The 15,844-nt window shown below is 44.3% G+C and overlaps 1 protein-coding gene across 2 annotated transcripts in view; it reads right to left on the bottom strand.

Moving 5' to 3' along the window:
* Positions 1 to 8,210: 8,210 nt before the first annotated feature.
* Sap130 (Sin3A associated protein 130) overlaps positions 8,211 to 15,844 on the bottom strand; it is a 75,980-nt gene continuing 68,346 nt past the window's right edge. The window contains exons 17-21 of one of the 2 annotated variants that reach the window (XM_051163281.1): positions 14,892 to 15,140; positions 14,600 to 14,725; positions 11,960 to 12,063; positions 10,305 to 10,418; positions 8,211 to 9,135 (exon numbers count right to left, since the gene is read on the bottom strand). In XM_051163281.1, the coding sequence (XP_051019238.1) occupies positions 8,977 to 9,135; positions 10,305 to 10,418; positions 11,960 to 12,063; positions 14,600 to 14,725; positions 14,892 to 15,140 (752 nt within the window). In that variant the 3' untranslated portion in view covers positions 8,211 to 8,976. The remainder of the gene's footprint in view (positions 9,136 to 10,304; positions 10,419 to 11,959; positions 12,064 to 14,599; positions 14,726 to 14,891; positions 15,141 to 15,844) is intronic. The other variant, XM_051163282.1, reaches the window with a different exon arrangement.

Here is a 15,844-nt window from a genome sequence, read left to right as displayed (position 1 = left end):
GGGAAACCCTGTCTCAAAACAAACAAAAATCCTAAATAAAGAAATAAAAATAAAGCCAGATGCTCTGATTCTGAATGAAGAAAAGGTGGGGAATAGCCTTGCACTCATTGGCAGAGGAAAAGACTTCCTGACCAGGATACCAATAGCACAGGCACCACGAACAATACTTATAAATGAGACCTTGTGAAACTGAGAATCTACTGTATAGAAAAGGACACCATTATTTGGGAAAAGCATCAGGATACATAATGGGGAAAGTGTTCAACATTCTTAGACAGAAGGGAAATACAAATCAAAATTACTTTGAGATTTCCTCCTACACCAGTCAGAATGGCAAAGATCAATAAAACAAGCGACAGCTCATCCTGGCAAGGATGTGGGGTAAACAGAACACTCATCTATTGCTGGTGGGAGTGTAAATTGGGGCAGTCACTATGGAAATGAGTGTGGTGGTTCCTCAGGAAGCTGGGAATAGATCTGCCTCAAGACAGATACATCACTCTTGGGCATTTACCCAACGGACTCTACATCCTACTACAGAGACACTTGCTCATCCATGTTCATTGCTGCTCTATTCATAATAGCCAGAAATTGGAAACAACTTAGATGTCTTTCAATGGATGAGTGGATTTTTTTTCTTGTTTTTTTGAGGCAGGGTCTCTCTGTGTAGCCTTGACTGTCCCGGACTCACTTTGTAGACCAGGCTGGCTTCAAACTCACAGCGATCTGTCTGTCTCTGCCTCCCGAGTGCTAGGATTAAAGGCGTGTGTCACCACGCTTGGCTAACCATTTTCATTTTTTTTCTTTCTTTCTTTCTTTCTTTCTTTCTTTTTTTTTTTTTTTTTTGTTGTTGTTTTGAGACAAGGTTACTCTGTGTAGCCTTGGCTGTCCTGGACTTGCTTTGTAGACCAGGCTGGCCTCGAATTCACAGTGATCTGCCTGCCTCTGCCTCCCAAGTGCTGGGATTAAAGGTGTGCGCCACCACGTCCGGCTGTTAGTTTTCAAGACAGCTTCCCCAGGTTTTGTTAAGGATTTTCCAGACCCCAGAGCATTAATTGGCCGCTACTTCCTGTGCTGCTCTAGAAAATCAACTCTCCAAGAAAAGTCTTCACACGGACTTCCAGGAAACGACTCACAGTTCCAACAGCCATGAACCTGCATTAAGTTTATTGCTGTTCATGACTTCGCCAAGACTGTTGTGCCAAATACAGTCTTCTAGAATGACCTTAAAAAAATTAAGCTAATGGCAACTCTATGTCTCATGGAAGCCATGCCTATTTTTGACCTGCCAACAGGAGTTGATTCTGGCTGCTTGTGTCTCCTTCTCATTCAGGAAACTTGGCAGGGAATCATATCTGTGCAGATTCTATTGCCTCCTGCTCAAATTGTTCATTCAGTACGTAAAATTGTACAACTAAAGGCCACAAGGTGGGTGTGCACACCTGTAAATTCCAGCACTTAGAAGGCAGAGGCCAGGTGGATTTCTGTGAGTTGGAGTCCAGTCTGGTGTATAAGCCTAGTCCAGGACAGCCAGAGCTGATACACAGAGAAGCCCTGTCTCCAAAATAAAAATAAATAAATAAACAAATAAATGTACAACTGAGTCCCCAAGAAAGCAGGCTTAAAGAGCATATCCATGTGTACTTTGATGACTGGCCCCATGAAGATCTCTAGTATCCACATTAAAAAGTCAGATGCATGGGCTGGAAAGATGGCTCAGAGGTTAAGTGCACTGACTGTTCTCCCAAAGGTCCTGAGTTCAATTCCCAGCAACCACATGTTGGCTCACAACCATTTATAATGAGATCTGGTGCCCTCTTCTGGTACGCAGGCAGAATATTATATATATAAAATAAATCTTTACTAATGTTGAATTATAGTATTAGTAGGGGCCTTTTCTAATATCTGTCCTACCTTCCAAAGAATTGACACAGAGACCTATTAGATTTATTAAGAAGCTTTAAGCACTATAAGTGGACAGATGTTCATCTACTCTAACCTAATCATGCTAGTCTGGCTACCTTGCAGGCATGTGCCCCTGACTTGCAATCTCAGTCTCAGCTCGGGCTTCTGCTGTATCGCTCTGCCCTCATGGTGACCTCATGCCTGGACTGCAACCAGTTCTCAGGCCACAGAAATCAGCATCTGAATGCACAGTGCACAAGACCATCCCTCAACATCTCCCCATTTTAGTCCCATAAAAGGTTCTTTTTCTTACAATAACAGATTATATACAATTAGAACAATTATAAAACAATTATGAAAATTATCATCAAAGAATTACATTCCCAATGTCCAGTCTGTTTGTACTTGGCAACTTAAAAGAAAGTACTCTGCTATCTTTCCTATCTTGGTGGGTTCAGAGTTCTGTACTTAAATAATTTTCTATCATAGCTTGCATTTATCAACCTAAAAATAAATCTACTAAGACCTAAAAATATCTTTTTAAAACATGCTCTTAAATCCTAAACAACTTAAGCATAATTATGAGACCATAACTATCTAGTCTACAACCCCATCAGAGACTTGAGAAGGAATAAATATTACCAGAATATGCTGGAAGTGCAGAGCAAGCACCTTCCAAAACTATAGAAATGATAGAGATAGCTGACAGCATGGACAGTCACCCAAGATTCCTCAGCAACATTGGGGTATCATCTTCGGCTTTCTGGCCCAGTTTAGACAGACTTTTTTTTTTTTTTTTTTTTGGTTTTTCTAGACAGGGTTTCTCTGTGTAGCCTTGGCCATCCTGGACTCACTTTGTAGACCAGGCTGGCCTCGAACTCACAGCGATCCGCCTGCCTCTGCCTCCCGAGTGTTGGGATTAAAGGCGTGCGCCACCACGCCTGGCTCAGACTTGTTTTTGAGAAGCAGAAATTATGGAGGACTGCTTACCCTGTCTTGGCAAAGCTTGGCAGTCAATTTCCCTGCATTCAGTTTGTCCAGTTTGGACAGCATGCTGTACCAAGGACAGTTTCTTGTCCAGTGGCTAGTTTGTCACTTTTTCCCCCATTGGTATTTTGTCTGCACGTATGTCTGTGAAAGGGTGTCAGATCCTCTACCTGAAGTTGCAGACAGTTGTGAGGTGCCTTGTGGGTGCTGGGAATTGAACTCAGGATGTTTGGAAGAGCAGCCAGTGCTCTTAACTGGAACCTTCTCTTCATCTTTTTTTTTTTGTTGTTGTTTGTTCTTTTGAGACAGGGTTTCTCTGTGTAGCCTTGGCTGTCCTGGACTTATTTTGTAGACCACGCTGTCCCCACAGAGATCTGCCTGCCTCTGCCTCCCTAAGTGCTGGGATTACAGGCATGCACCACTGCGCCTGGGTTAGCTTGCCACTTTTGAAGCAACTCTATATGGAGGTTCTTTGATGCTCATCATCTTCTTTGAAGTAGGCTGAAGGTGCTGCCAGGAGCTAACATGTGTCACTGTCAAAAAGCCTTTTATCCGTAAAACATTTTAAATGCCATATTCTATAGATCTCTGAGGTTTTTGAAGATCATCTACCGATCTATCTATGGTATATCTGAATATACTTATTTAAATAAGGCTTATTTCTGTGCTGTGATTAACTATACTAGCACCTGCAGTGGATGTAAACATGTTTTTGTTTTGATCCCAAGTGTGAGCTGGGGAATAGATTTGTGAGAGAGCAGGTGATGTTTATTTACTATAAGAGGAACCACCTTCTTCGGGCACTTGGTCTTTGCTGTCTAAAAATCATCTAAGGAGGACTCTGAGATGATACACACACACACACACACACACACACACACACACACACACGTGTATGTGTGTGTATGCCCAACAATAATATATCCACTCTAGTTATTATTCACATTAAACATATTTTTCACTGTTTCTGTTGATGGGGGGAGGTTCTATATGGCCTTCAAAATGATCCATAATAGATGTGTTTTTTAAAAAAAATAGAACACTTTATTTTTTGTTTTTATTTTTATTTATTTTATTAATTTATTCATATTACATCTAAATTGTTATCCCATGCCTTGTGTCCTCTCATCCCTCCCTCCCTCCAGCTTTCCCCCTACTCCTCTCCCCTGACTGTGACTGAGGGGACCTCCTCCCCCTGCATATGCTCATAGGGTATCAAGTGTTTTTTATTTAGAATGAATGAGTTGAAGTATATAGCAAACCAAAGTAAAAGAACAACTAGAGGGCTGGAGAGATGGCTCAGTGGTTAAGAGCACTGCCTGCTCTTCCAAAGGACCCAGGTTCAATTCCCAGCACCCAAATGGCAGCTCACAACTGTCTGTAACTCCAAGATCTGACACCCCACACCAACGTACACAAATTAAAATTAAACACAAATTAAAAACAAAACAAAACAAAACAAAACAACTAGAGCCGGGCGGTGGTGGCGCACACCTTTAGTCCCAGCATTCGGGAGGAGGAGACAGGTGGATCTCTGTGAGTTAGAGGCCATCCTGGGCTACAAAACAGGACAGTCGAGGCTACACAGAAACCCAGTCTCCAAAAACCAAAACCAACCAACTAACCCAAAAAACAAAACACCCCCCCCCCCAAAAAAAAAACCCCAAAGAAACCAAAACACAAAAAGTAGAAAGCAGTACATAGTGAAATATGGGCAGCTTCAGCTTGGGCGCTCAAAACACCCGACAGAAGCTGGGGCGCTCTGTAAGGCAGTCAGCCGGTGTTCCAGACAGAAAGTCTTGGCCAGAGCTGAATGTCTTTTCCATTGAGGCTCCCAAAGGAAAGAATCACATCTGACAGAAACAACAGAATCAAACCAGGTGCGCACACCTTCTCCCATAACCCACTGCGGAAGCTGAAGCAGCCAGCTGGGGTTCCTTGTCTAGTTTTCTCTCTATGGCTGAACTTAATGGCTTCTTGTTCCCACGCCTGGCCTCTGAATTTTTAAATTTAATTCGAATATGGTCTGGTGCTTTTTGTTAATTTTTTGCCCCCTGCTATTCTTACTATAGATTGCCATGTGCCTCAACTATTTTTGTTTAACCTTGCCTCCCTGTTTGACTAATAAGAAAGCCGAGCTGGCCTGAGGAAGGTAGGCATGGTAAAGGTTCAAGGACTTTTGGGACAAAGAGGATTCTGGGAAGAAGCAGAGGGGACCAGAGGATGATGGAGGAGGAGAATTGCCATGGGATAGAAAAGAGAAGAAACTCTGAAGTTCTACATGAAGGGGAGAAAAAAAAAAAAAAAAAAAGCCCAGGTGAAGAACCTTAGCAAGGGTTTGGGATTATGGATGGGAGGTAGGCCAGATAGAAACTGTTAGGACAAGAGCCAGGCTTGGTGGTGCACATCTTTAATCCCAGCATTTAGGAGGCAGACGTAGGCGGATCTCTGTGACTTTGAGGCCAGCCAGGTCTATAAGAGAGACCCTGTCTCGAAAAACCAAAAACAACCCCCCCTCAAAAAACAAAAGAAAACCAACAACAACAAAAAACCCCCCAAACAAACCCCAAAACAAATAAAACAACAACAAAAAAACAAAACTAGTAACAGATTGCTCAGAGGTTAACAGCACTGACTGACTGCTCTTCCAGAAGTCCTGAGTTCAATTCCCCGTAACACCAGGGAGACTCACAGCCATCTATAACATGATCTGATGACCTCTTCTGGCCATGCAGGACTCATATATATAATGTATGTATATACACATATGTACAATACATACATATGTATGTATGTGTACACACACACACACACACACACACACACACACACACACACACACACAATGTATATGACAGGTGGCATCGGATAAAGAATGAGAGATATTGGAAGGTAGTTTAGGAGGTTAATATCTGCCAAGTTCCAGGTAAAATAAAGCTATTCTAAAACACAACAAATGTCTGTCTTTTTTTTTTTTTTAATGATAGTGGGTTAGATATTACCATCATAATAATTATAAGCCCAATAATAAACATTAGACCTTAGCATTAAATAAACAGCAATGGTTTTTCTTTTCTTCCTTTCTTCTTCTTCTTTGAGGCATGCTCTCACATAGGCCAGGCTAGCCTCAAAGTTATTATACAGTCAAGGGTGACCCCATCTTTGGTGGTAGTACAGGTGTGAACCAACACAACTGATCTTATCCAGTGTCAGGATCACACACAGGCTTTCCTGTGTGCTGGGCAAGAACTCTGCCCCTGGAGTCACACCCTCTCTACCCCTGGTCTGTGTGAGATCAGGTAGCCCAGGTTGGCTTTACCCTCCTCCCACCTTTGCCTCCCAGGGTTGAGATTCCAATCCCGTGCCCCTATGCCAGGCATGATGATTTTTATCTCATGATTTGGGAAAGGCAAAGTAAGGAGGCTCCACAAAACATCTTTTAAATGTCTGGAGATTTTTTTTAAAAAATTAAAAAAATTTTTTTTCTCTGAATGCTTTGCCTCCATGTATGTCTATTCAGCATGTGTGTGCCTGGTACTCAGGGAGGCCAGAGTAGAGAACCAGATGCCCTGACCTGGAGTTACAGAGGGGTCTGACCCCATCATTTTTATTATTTATTTATTTTTATATTTATTCATTTTGAGTGTGTGTTTGGTTTTTCAAGACAGGGCTTCTCTGTGTAGCGTTGGCTGTCCTGGACTCACTTTGTAGACCAGGCTGGCCTCAAACTCACAGCGACCCACCTGCCTCTGCCTCCCGAGTGCTGGGATTATTTTGAGTGTTTTACCCGCATATATGTCATATGTAACCTAAGTTGGTCTTGCAAAGTTACTGTGTCTTGGAGGGTGACTTAGAACTCTTAACCTTTCTGCCTTCATTCCCCAAATGTTGGAATTACAAGTGCAAGCCACTGCAACTGCTTTCTGATGTGTCTTCCCACTCCCGTTTCTCTGTGTAGCCTTTGGCTCATCTGGACTCACTTTGTAGACCAGGCTGGCCTCAAACTCACAAGAGATCTGCCTGCCTTTGCCTCCCAAGTCCTGGGATTAAAAGCACCACCATCGCCTGGCTTGATGATTTATTTTTTGGTTTGTGGTTTTTGTCCCTGAGACAGAGTTTTTCTTGTAGTCCTGGTTGTCTTAGACTCGCTTTGTAGACCAGCCTGGCCTCCAACTCACAGAGATCCATCCGCCTGCCTCTGTCTTGAGTGCGCCACATGACCGGCTGATGATGTGTTTTTAAGACTATTTAACTTTGACTACGCAAGCATGAATTGGACGTGGCTGACACCAATGAACATGCCAAATTTCATGGAGAAAAGCCCACGAAACCTCAACCCTATACAGAGAATGCTAAGCAACTGAGGAAAGCTGACTGTGGGAGAGGTGGACCTCCCCAGGGAAGAGCACACCAACTGGCTCTCCAGTGCCAAACAGTTATCCCTGAAAGCAAATATACACCAGTAACATTATACAAACTTGTTAGGCTATATTTAGGAGATGTGTATATGTATATGTAAACACATATAAGTGGCTGGGCATGGTAATCCCTGAGTTGAGGTCATTCTGGTCTACAGAGCAAGTGCCAGGACAACCAGAACCAAAAGTGTAAATGAAACATGAAGATACCAGATGTGACATTGATCTCTGGTTTACACCTGCACACACATGGGCAACTGTATGGGCACACACAATCATGCACATCCCCATCCCTAAATAAATACAGTAAGGTAATCAAGGCTGGCTATCGTAGCACACAGATCCCTTCAGAGACGTCGTCAATCCTAGAAAATCTACTTACCCGGGCTCCACTGTCAGCATTGCAGCCTTAACAGTCCTTGTTTTCATTATCATTTTTCTTTCTTTCTTCTTTTTGATTTTTTCCAAACAGGGTTTCTCTGTGTAGCCTTGGCTGTCTTGGACTCACTTTGTAGACCAGGCTGGCCTGGAACTCACATCAATCTACCTGCCTCTGCCTCCCGAGTACTGGGATTAAAGGCGTGCACCACCACGCTGGGCCATTATAATTTTTCTTGAGACAGGGTTTCTCTGTGTGACCTTGGCTCTTTAGGAACTCACTCTGTAATCCAGGCTGGCCTCAAACTCACAGAGATCTCCCCGCCTCTGCTTCCCCAGAGCTGGATTAATGGTGTATAGTATCAATGCCTGGCTTTATTCCAGGCTCTTTTAAGTTAAGACAAACAAAAGCCAAGAGACTAAGCCACTAAAAACATGGTCAGATTACTGGGATAAGTGGACTCAATGTGAAACAAAACTGTAGCCAAGCAGACTTGCCACTGTAAATGCAGCAGCGCCAACACCTCAGAGATGCACGTGAGAAAGAGGCAAACTGCTCATCTACAAAACCTCTTCTAGTCCTTTATTAACACTTGGAGATGCGTGGTACATATGATTAACAGCATTACACCAGTAAGGAAGTACAGATAACCGAAAATGTACTCCAGAACAGGATCCCAGAGCAGTTTAGTGTTGTCCGCTCACAACCTCCACAAGAATCCAGCTCTGACAGGCAGGACAGACAATGTGACAGTATCACTTGGAAACGGTTATTCTGAAAATAGATGACAAGGACTGATCGCTGGAACCCTTCTGTGTGAGATGTGGCAGCTCTGTGGGCGCTGCGGCACCACTGCAGATTTGTAGATTTGGGCACTGGACGGTCCAACAGAAGAACTGACTGGGTGAGAACAGGTTTTATGTTGAGTCTAGAGATAACAGATTGTCCAGGTGGATACTTTCAGCCCAGGCTCAGCGAAGGCCCTGCAGGAACCCACCAGATAAATAGAGTCTATGGACTGACAGGCTGACACTCAGCTTGCCACCTTTGTCACCGGGTGTCTGGAGTCTCAGAAGATAGAGGTGTGATGGCGTGTGCCTGGAGGAAGGAAGACTTGCCATGACAGTCAAGTTCTGATCCTTCTGTGCCACCAGATCTGCTTCCTCAAGCGAGTGAAGAAATCTGTCGTGCATCTCAATGTGCCATTGTCAAAGTAGCCAAAGCCCCTCCCCCTCCCCACACCATCATTCTCATGAATTCCGTTTCCACGTCCTGATTCTTCCGGGTCTACACCTTTTCCTTTCGCTTCAATTTTGACACTTTCTTGACAGTCCCATTCTTGTTGAGGAGCTTCAGGACCCGATCTTTGTGATCCAAAACCTTAAGCATAGAGTCTCTGGCCTCACTGATTTGGTCCATCACTAGTTTACACCTCTGCATGTTTCCCTGGGACAGAAGAAGGCACATCATTACCTGGATGTCATGGAGGTGAAACACCTTTTAGAGGACTTTGCTCAGGACAGAGGCATTCCATAGAGAACAAGGCTGACTAGACACTGCTTTGAGTTCTTGGCCAGGGAGGCCTCTGTAGAGTAATCTGGAAGACCCTATTGCTAAACATGCTACATAACTTGGTAAAAGGACAATGGGAAATCAAGCTGGGAGTGGACTGTCTTCTTGCTGGCTAGGTTTTACTTCGTTGGGAGAATAGTTATCAACAGTCAGTTACTTAAGCCTTACTCATGTGGACCCTGTGTGCAACAGTAACAAGTGAGCCTAATGATACAACAGTGGCAAAGAACTGCCTGTGACTGCACCTGTGGTGCTCTCACAGCACAGAATCCATACTGCATTGTAAACCTGACTAGAAACCTGTGGCTGGGGAGGTCATAGGCTCACTAGTAAGGTGCACATATTTTGGTAAACACCCACCTATGCTCCTTATAAACAACTCTAATGAAACTCAAGAGGTCACTGAATGAAAAAGATTAATATAGAAAGGATACTAATTGGAAAGAAAGGATCAGTGGGAGGGAGACAAAAATTAAAATAAAGAAAAAAATGAAAAAAGTGGCTGGAGAGACTGTTCAGCGGCTACAAGTGCTTGCTGTTCTTTATGAGGAACTGAATTTGGTTCCCAGTCATGTCAGGTGGGTCATAACTCTTTGTAACTCCAGCCCAAGGGGCCTATCACCCTCTTCTGGTCTCTGCAGACATGTGTGGTACGCAGGTATGCTTGTACACACATGTTAGCGCACACACACACACACACACACACGGTAAAAGACAAAGGGAAGCTGTATATAGACATGCGTGCGCATGCACAAACATGAATAAATAAATAATAAAGTAAATTAGAAAAGAACGCCTAAGCTCCTCGTAGTAATGCACACTGAAGCAAACAAGTCTGTACAGAAGACACTCTTGTAGTGGGGAAGGATATGGCAGAGTTTGGACAGAGGAAAAGGAAGACCGAAAAGTTGTAATTAAAACACAATTTCAAAAATAAAAAATTATGAATAAATAAGATTCCTGTGGTGGGGAGGTCACAGGCTCACTGGGAAGGATGCTGTCATGAGCAAGTGGGCAGCCCGAAGGCTGAGGACGCATCACACCTGTATCAGCTCATTTATTCGATGCAAGTCGTCATCAGTTGCTGCTTTTTTCTTTGGGATAATCCCTTCCTGTAGGTTGGTAAGTCTTTCATACACATCATGTTCTAGATTTGTCTGCAACATACAAAGAGGGAAACCCTGTGACTTCACAGACACCTTTCTGTGTCAATCTCAAAGCAAGAGAAGCTGCCGGGAACACTCTGAGCTGCTGTAAGGGTGCTTTGGTGGTGAAGACCTTGCTTGCAGGAGCACAGCACTAACAGACACAAGCTATGACCGAGTGAACCAATATACACTTCACATTCTGTTACAGCAGCCACAGTTCACACTCCATCCTCAAAGGCAACCGAACCCATAATCCTCCTAAAAATAACTATCATTCTTACAGAAATATAATTTTATTAATTTAATCCTAGCGACAATACAAATGGTGTTAAAAGAGAAAGAGACAGTTTCACATATGTCAGGGTTTCTCTGTGTAGCCTTGGCTGTCTTGGACTCACTTTGTAGACCAGGCTGGCCACGAACTCAGCGATCCACCTGCCTCTGTGTACCGAGTGTTGGGATTAAAGGCGTGCGCCACCACTGCCCAGCTACCCTTTTCTTTAGATAGGACCTTCCTAGGTAGCTCAGGCTGGCCTCTAACATAAAAGCCGTTCTACCTGAGCCTCACAAATATATACTATCTTTCTAGGTGTGGACTCAGAAATCCGCCTGCCTCTGCAACCCTGAGTGCTGGGATTACAGGCATGCGCCACCATGTCCAGCTGATAACACTAGCCTCTTTTGAGGCTACTGTGGCTACTTTTCCTTTGCTCAGATGGTGAGATTCCTGTCCCAGGGTTGTAGAAATGGAGGGTGGGGGTGGGGTGGGGTAGAGAAGGCGAGTCATATAAGCTGGATAAACAGACGATAATGGATACAGTTCATATTCATGCACGCATTCTTCATCCAGGAGAAGATGACACAATGTGCCATACGGGGCCAACAAGGAGGCTCTCGGGAACAGAGTGAAGGAGCAGGGACTGTGGGAGGCAGGCTTTGTGGAGGATTCCTGCCCATTTTCTAAAGAAGGATGGCAGGGTCTGTGCCTTACTAGGAGCTAGTAGGTCACTTACGCCTGAAGCCTATTAGTGGTGAGAGGCAAACTGTGGTGGCCCATGGGGAGGGGGCCGCTTGGTTACCGAACCTTCTTTGAGGAAGCGGAGTAGTAGGGAGAAGAGGCTCATGAGAAGGCCACTTAAGGCTCCCCTCGTTTCCTATGTCCTGACATGCAATATCCGCTTTGATGTCACGGCTTACACTACAGAACTTGCACATATTCTGGATCTGAGCATCAGAACTAAACTTCAGGCCTGCACAGAGGGCTCAGTGAGTACACACACTTGCTTCAAGCATCACGATCTGAGTTGGATGCCCTAGGACCTGCATGGTAGGAGAGATCAATCCTCTGCCAGCGTTGTCCTCTAACTTACCTCTATTAGCTAAACAAACAAAGAAATAATTATAATCCTCACACAGGGGTCACAGGGCTGTGTACGTTTCTCATCCCACTTTAGCAGTTTTGGGAATCAAACCCAGGGCTGTGCCAGGCCAGGCTGGCTTCCTATTGGGCTGCCTTTTTGGCATGACACAACTGACAGATCTGTACTTACCAGTTGTAGTAACTGTGCAGCACAGAGGTGGACTTTCCAGCCTTGAGCACGGCAGGACACTCCTTTCTGATTTGCTATTTCTTGTAGCATCGCTTTCTTCTCCTCTGAATCCACAAACGGATTAACAGTAAGTATATTTCATATGTTATAAAGCAAAATCATTATTTTATCAGATAAGCTTATCATTATCTTATCAGAATTTCTCTCCTCAAACACTTTACATAAATCTGCATTTGAATCAGGAGAATAAGGGTCAATAACAAGCTTCTACCTCCAAAATCAAATCAAAACAAAACAAAACACAAAAGCCACCAATATTACTCAGCAGGTTTGACATGCTGGGTAGTTAACTCTTGGTCCTCTGCCACTGTTTCCTGAGTCCTGGGATTGCAGGTGTGTGCCACTCTGCCTGGTTTTATGTGGTGCCAGGAACTGAGCAGCCTAGGCATTCTTGCGGGGTGGGCAAGTATTCTACCAGCTGAGCTATATGCTCCCCAGGCTTCTCTAGAACTTCCTAGAAGCCCAGGCTGGCTGCTAATTCAGTCTTTCTCAGCTTGGGCACTGGGGTGACAGGCATGTGGCTTTATGTGCTGTCCTCCCGCATGCACTGGCCCATACCTGAAATCCCAATCCGGAAAGGCTGAGACACAAAGATCACAGGTTCCAGGCTAGTCTGGGATATACAGCAGGGTAGTGTTTCAAACAATAAAAGTTTAGTTTTTACCCAGGACCTTGTACATACTATACAATTAGCCATTAATCTGCATCATTAGCACAGCTCCAATATACAAATCCATCTGTCCCAGCCTTGTAGGCACGGGGCACCTACCACCCTGGGTTTTCTGCAGCGCTGGAGACTGACCCGTGTCTAGTGCATGCTGCACAAGCACTCCACCAGGCCTCAGCTCTCAGGCCTCAAGTATTTCAACACTTGGTGCCCAGCCAGTGGCAGTTTGGGAGTTGTGGTAATCACGTCAGACCACGGCATGTGCATTACATAGCTGTGACTGTGGCCTGATACAAAACCAGAAACTTACTTAAAACACTAGATTTTTTTTTTAAAGACACCCCTGATTTGTCATAAGTCAGTAAGTTGTTCAAACCAGACTCATTATGGGGCCAAGAAAACTATTATAGACGTTCCCAAGTTGATTTTATGAAAACAAAGAACAACGTCCTATTTTGTGGAAATGCACAGTTCTCTATGTATTTATTATACTGGAGATGAATGATACTTCAAAGACCACCAAAGTAGCAGTATTTCAAAGTTATCGATCACTTTAATTGAATGTGGGTTTATTGAATGTCATACTAGGGCTGGAGAGATGGCCCAGTAGTCAGGAGCACTGGCTGTTTTTCCAGAGACCCAGGTCCAGTTCCAGCACCTAAATGGCAGCAAGTTCAGTTTCAGGAGATCTGACATCCACACACCAACGCATGTGCAGCCAAAACACCAATGCACATTAAAAAAAAAAAAAAAAAAATCATTAGAAAACGTCATAGTAAGCGAGGTGGTGGAGGCGCATGCCTTTACTCCCAGCACTTGGGAAGCAGAGGCAGGCAGGTGGGTGTGAGTTCAAGGCCAGTCTAGTCTACTAAGTGAGTCCAGGACAGCCAGGGCCATTACACAGAGAAACCTTGTCTCAAAAAACCATAAAAACAAACAAACAAACAAACAAACAAAAAAACCCCCAAAAAAAGTCACAGTAAAAGTTCACCAACAAAACAAAATAACAAGTGTTTACCCTGCAGCAGTCCTTTTTTTTAAAATTTATTTTTACTTTATGTTTATGTACCACATGCGTTCCTGTGTCTACGGAGCCCAGGAGAGGACACTGGATTTCCTGTAACTGAAGTTATCTTGTTATGTAGTTGTGAGACACCACATAGGTGCTGAGAAGTAACTGGGATCTTTACAAAAGCCAACAGTGTCTATTTTTCTTTTGTTTTTTTGAGACACACAGATCATTTCAGCATTGTAGCATTCTCTGTGTAACAACCCTGGCTGTCCTGGACTCGCTCTGTAGACCAGCCTGGCCTCAAACTCACAGAGATCCACCTGCCTCTGCCTCCCTAGTGCTGGGATTAAAGGTGTGTGACATCACACCCAGCTGCAACTAGTGCTCTTAGCCACTGAGTCATGTCTCCAGCCTCCCCTAGGTCACTCTACATGTTCCACTATGTGTTGATTGAAAGATCTCTTCGTAGGCTGGGAGGTGCTGCCTGCGTCTTTAATGCTGCTCCTTATCCATGTCACTGAGGTTCCAATAAACACAAAGCTTTCTAGAGGCAAAGCCTTTTCCATTGTTATACTCACTGGATTTTGTGTATTTTTGTTGAAATTTAGGGAACCGTGATTCTGATATTTTGGTTTTGTTTTTTTAAAGATTTATTTAATTTGAGTGTTTTATCTGCATGTACACTTGCAGGCCAGAAGAGGGCATCAGATCATATTATAGATGGTTGTGAGCCACCATGTGGTTGCTGAGGATTGAACTCAGGACCTCTAGAAGAACAGACAGTGCTCTTAACTGCTGAGCCATCTCTCCAGCCCCCAATTCTGGTACTTTTGTGATTACAATACAGCTTACATGTTATACCATTAAGTGATTAGTACTAGATGTTTCTGAGGAAACTAACCTTTGACCCGGACGTCACTGTACCTCTGAAAGTGGTGGTAAGCAGCTTTCCAGGGGTTCCGGTAGTGACGGAGCAAAGTAATGGGAGGTCTTGGTCGCACTGGGACATATCTCACACCTTCTTCATCTATTCAAGAGAGAAAACAAGAAGACATTAAACGGCATGTTATATATTTTCAATAATCCTCGAAGTCCAATTCCAGCGAATGAGAGGCAAGTGAAAGTGGTGCTCTGAGATGGGCTTCTGATTTGGGTGGGAAAGGCCAGGAGACAGCTAGCCTGAGTGGCCTTACCAATATACTCTTTGGGAGGAGATTTCCGTTTCTCAGCCTTTACCAAAAGACTTTTGGCAGTGGACTTTTCATCGTCTGTGCTGTTTGTCTCCATCATGTCCCCTTCTTCTGTTGAGATCACGTGCTGCTGCTTTCGGGGCTTTTTCCTTGGGGAGGCACCAGGTGGTAGGTCACTTGTAGGCATGGACAGGTTGCTTGCCAGCAAAGCAAGAGATGGAGACACAGTGTTGGTAGCCAGTGGAGGGACTGCTGTTGGGGATGGAGCACACACACCAATGAGAACCCAAACTATGGAAGGCTTCACTCAACTTCCAGAATTATGAAGATGCTTGGAAGGCTAGCAAGTACCGAGGTTTCTTATGGTCAGACAGTATGGCACATGCTCTAGGTGAGGCAGGGTTTGTGAACTGCTTCTTACTGTCCATTGGGCACCATGTACTGACAAAAAGCCTTTGGAGGAAGGATGTCAACACTAGTCTGAACTAGAATAGACTGTATACAAACTGCAACTGTCGCTCCCCTCTATCAGCCACACCCTATACCGCTGTCACTAATAACTGCAAGTCTATCTTAACCACCAGCATTTAGCACTGTATCTCCAGATACTGCCTCTGAGCAGTGGCTTCCAGCAAGCCCCAGGCCTCGCTAGGAGCTCCTGCCAGTAGCACCCTCTCATGAGTGCTATGTGATCTTCACCGCCACCACATTTAACCTCACACTTGCCTCCTTTACTTCAGCCTCGTCTTCTTGCTTCATCTCACTCAGCACAACCGTAAGAAGTCTGGATCCCCAACTCCTCAGTATGTACACAGATGAATGCACAGAGAAACGACCACCAACGCTACCTGGCCTTGCGTGCCATGTGTACTCACAGCCATCCGTGCTGGGAGGATTATTTTACATTTTCTACCTCCTAACATCTCTATCCACTCTTTGCTATCATCAGGAAATGA

This window comes from Acomys russatus, chromosome 20, assembly GCF_903995435.1.
Source record: "Acomys russatus chromosome 20, mAcoRus1.1, whole genome shotgun sequence".
NCBI lineage: Eukaryota > Metazoa > Chordata > Mammalia > Rodentia > Muridae > Acomys > Acomys russatus.
Note: the sequence above shows the minus strand (reverse complement) of the source record. Positions and strands in the feature narration are given on the sequence as shown.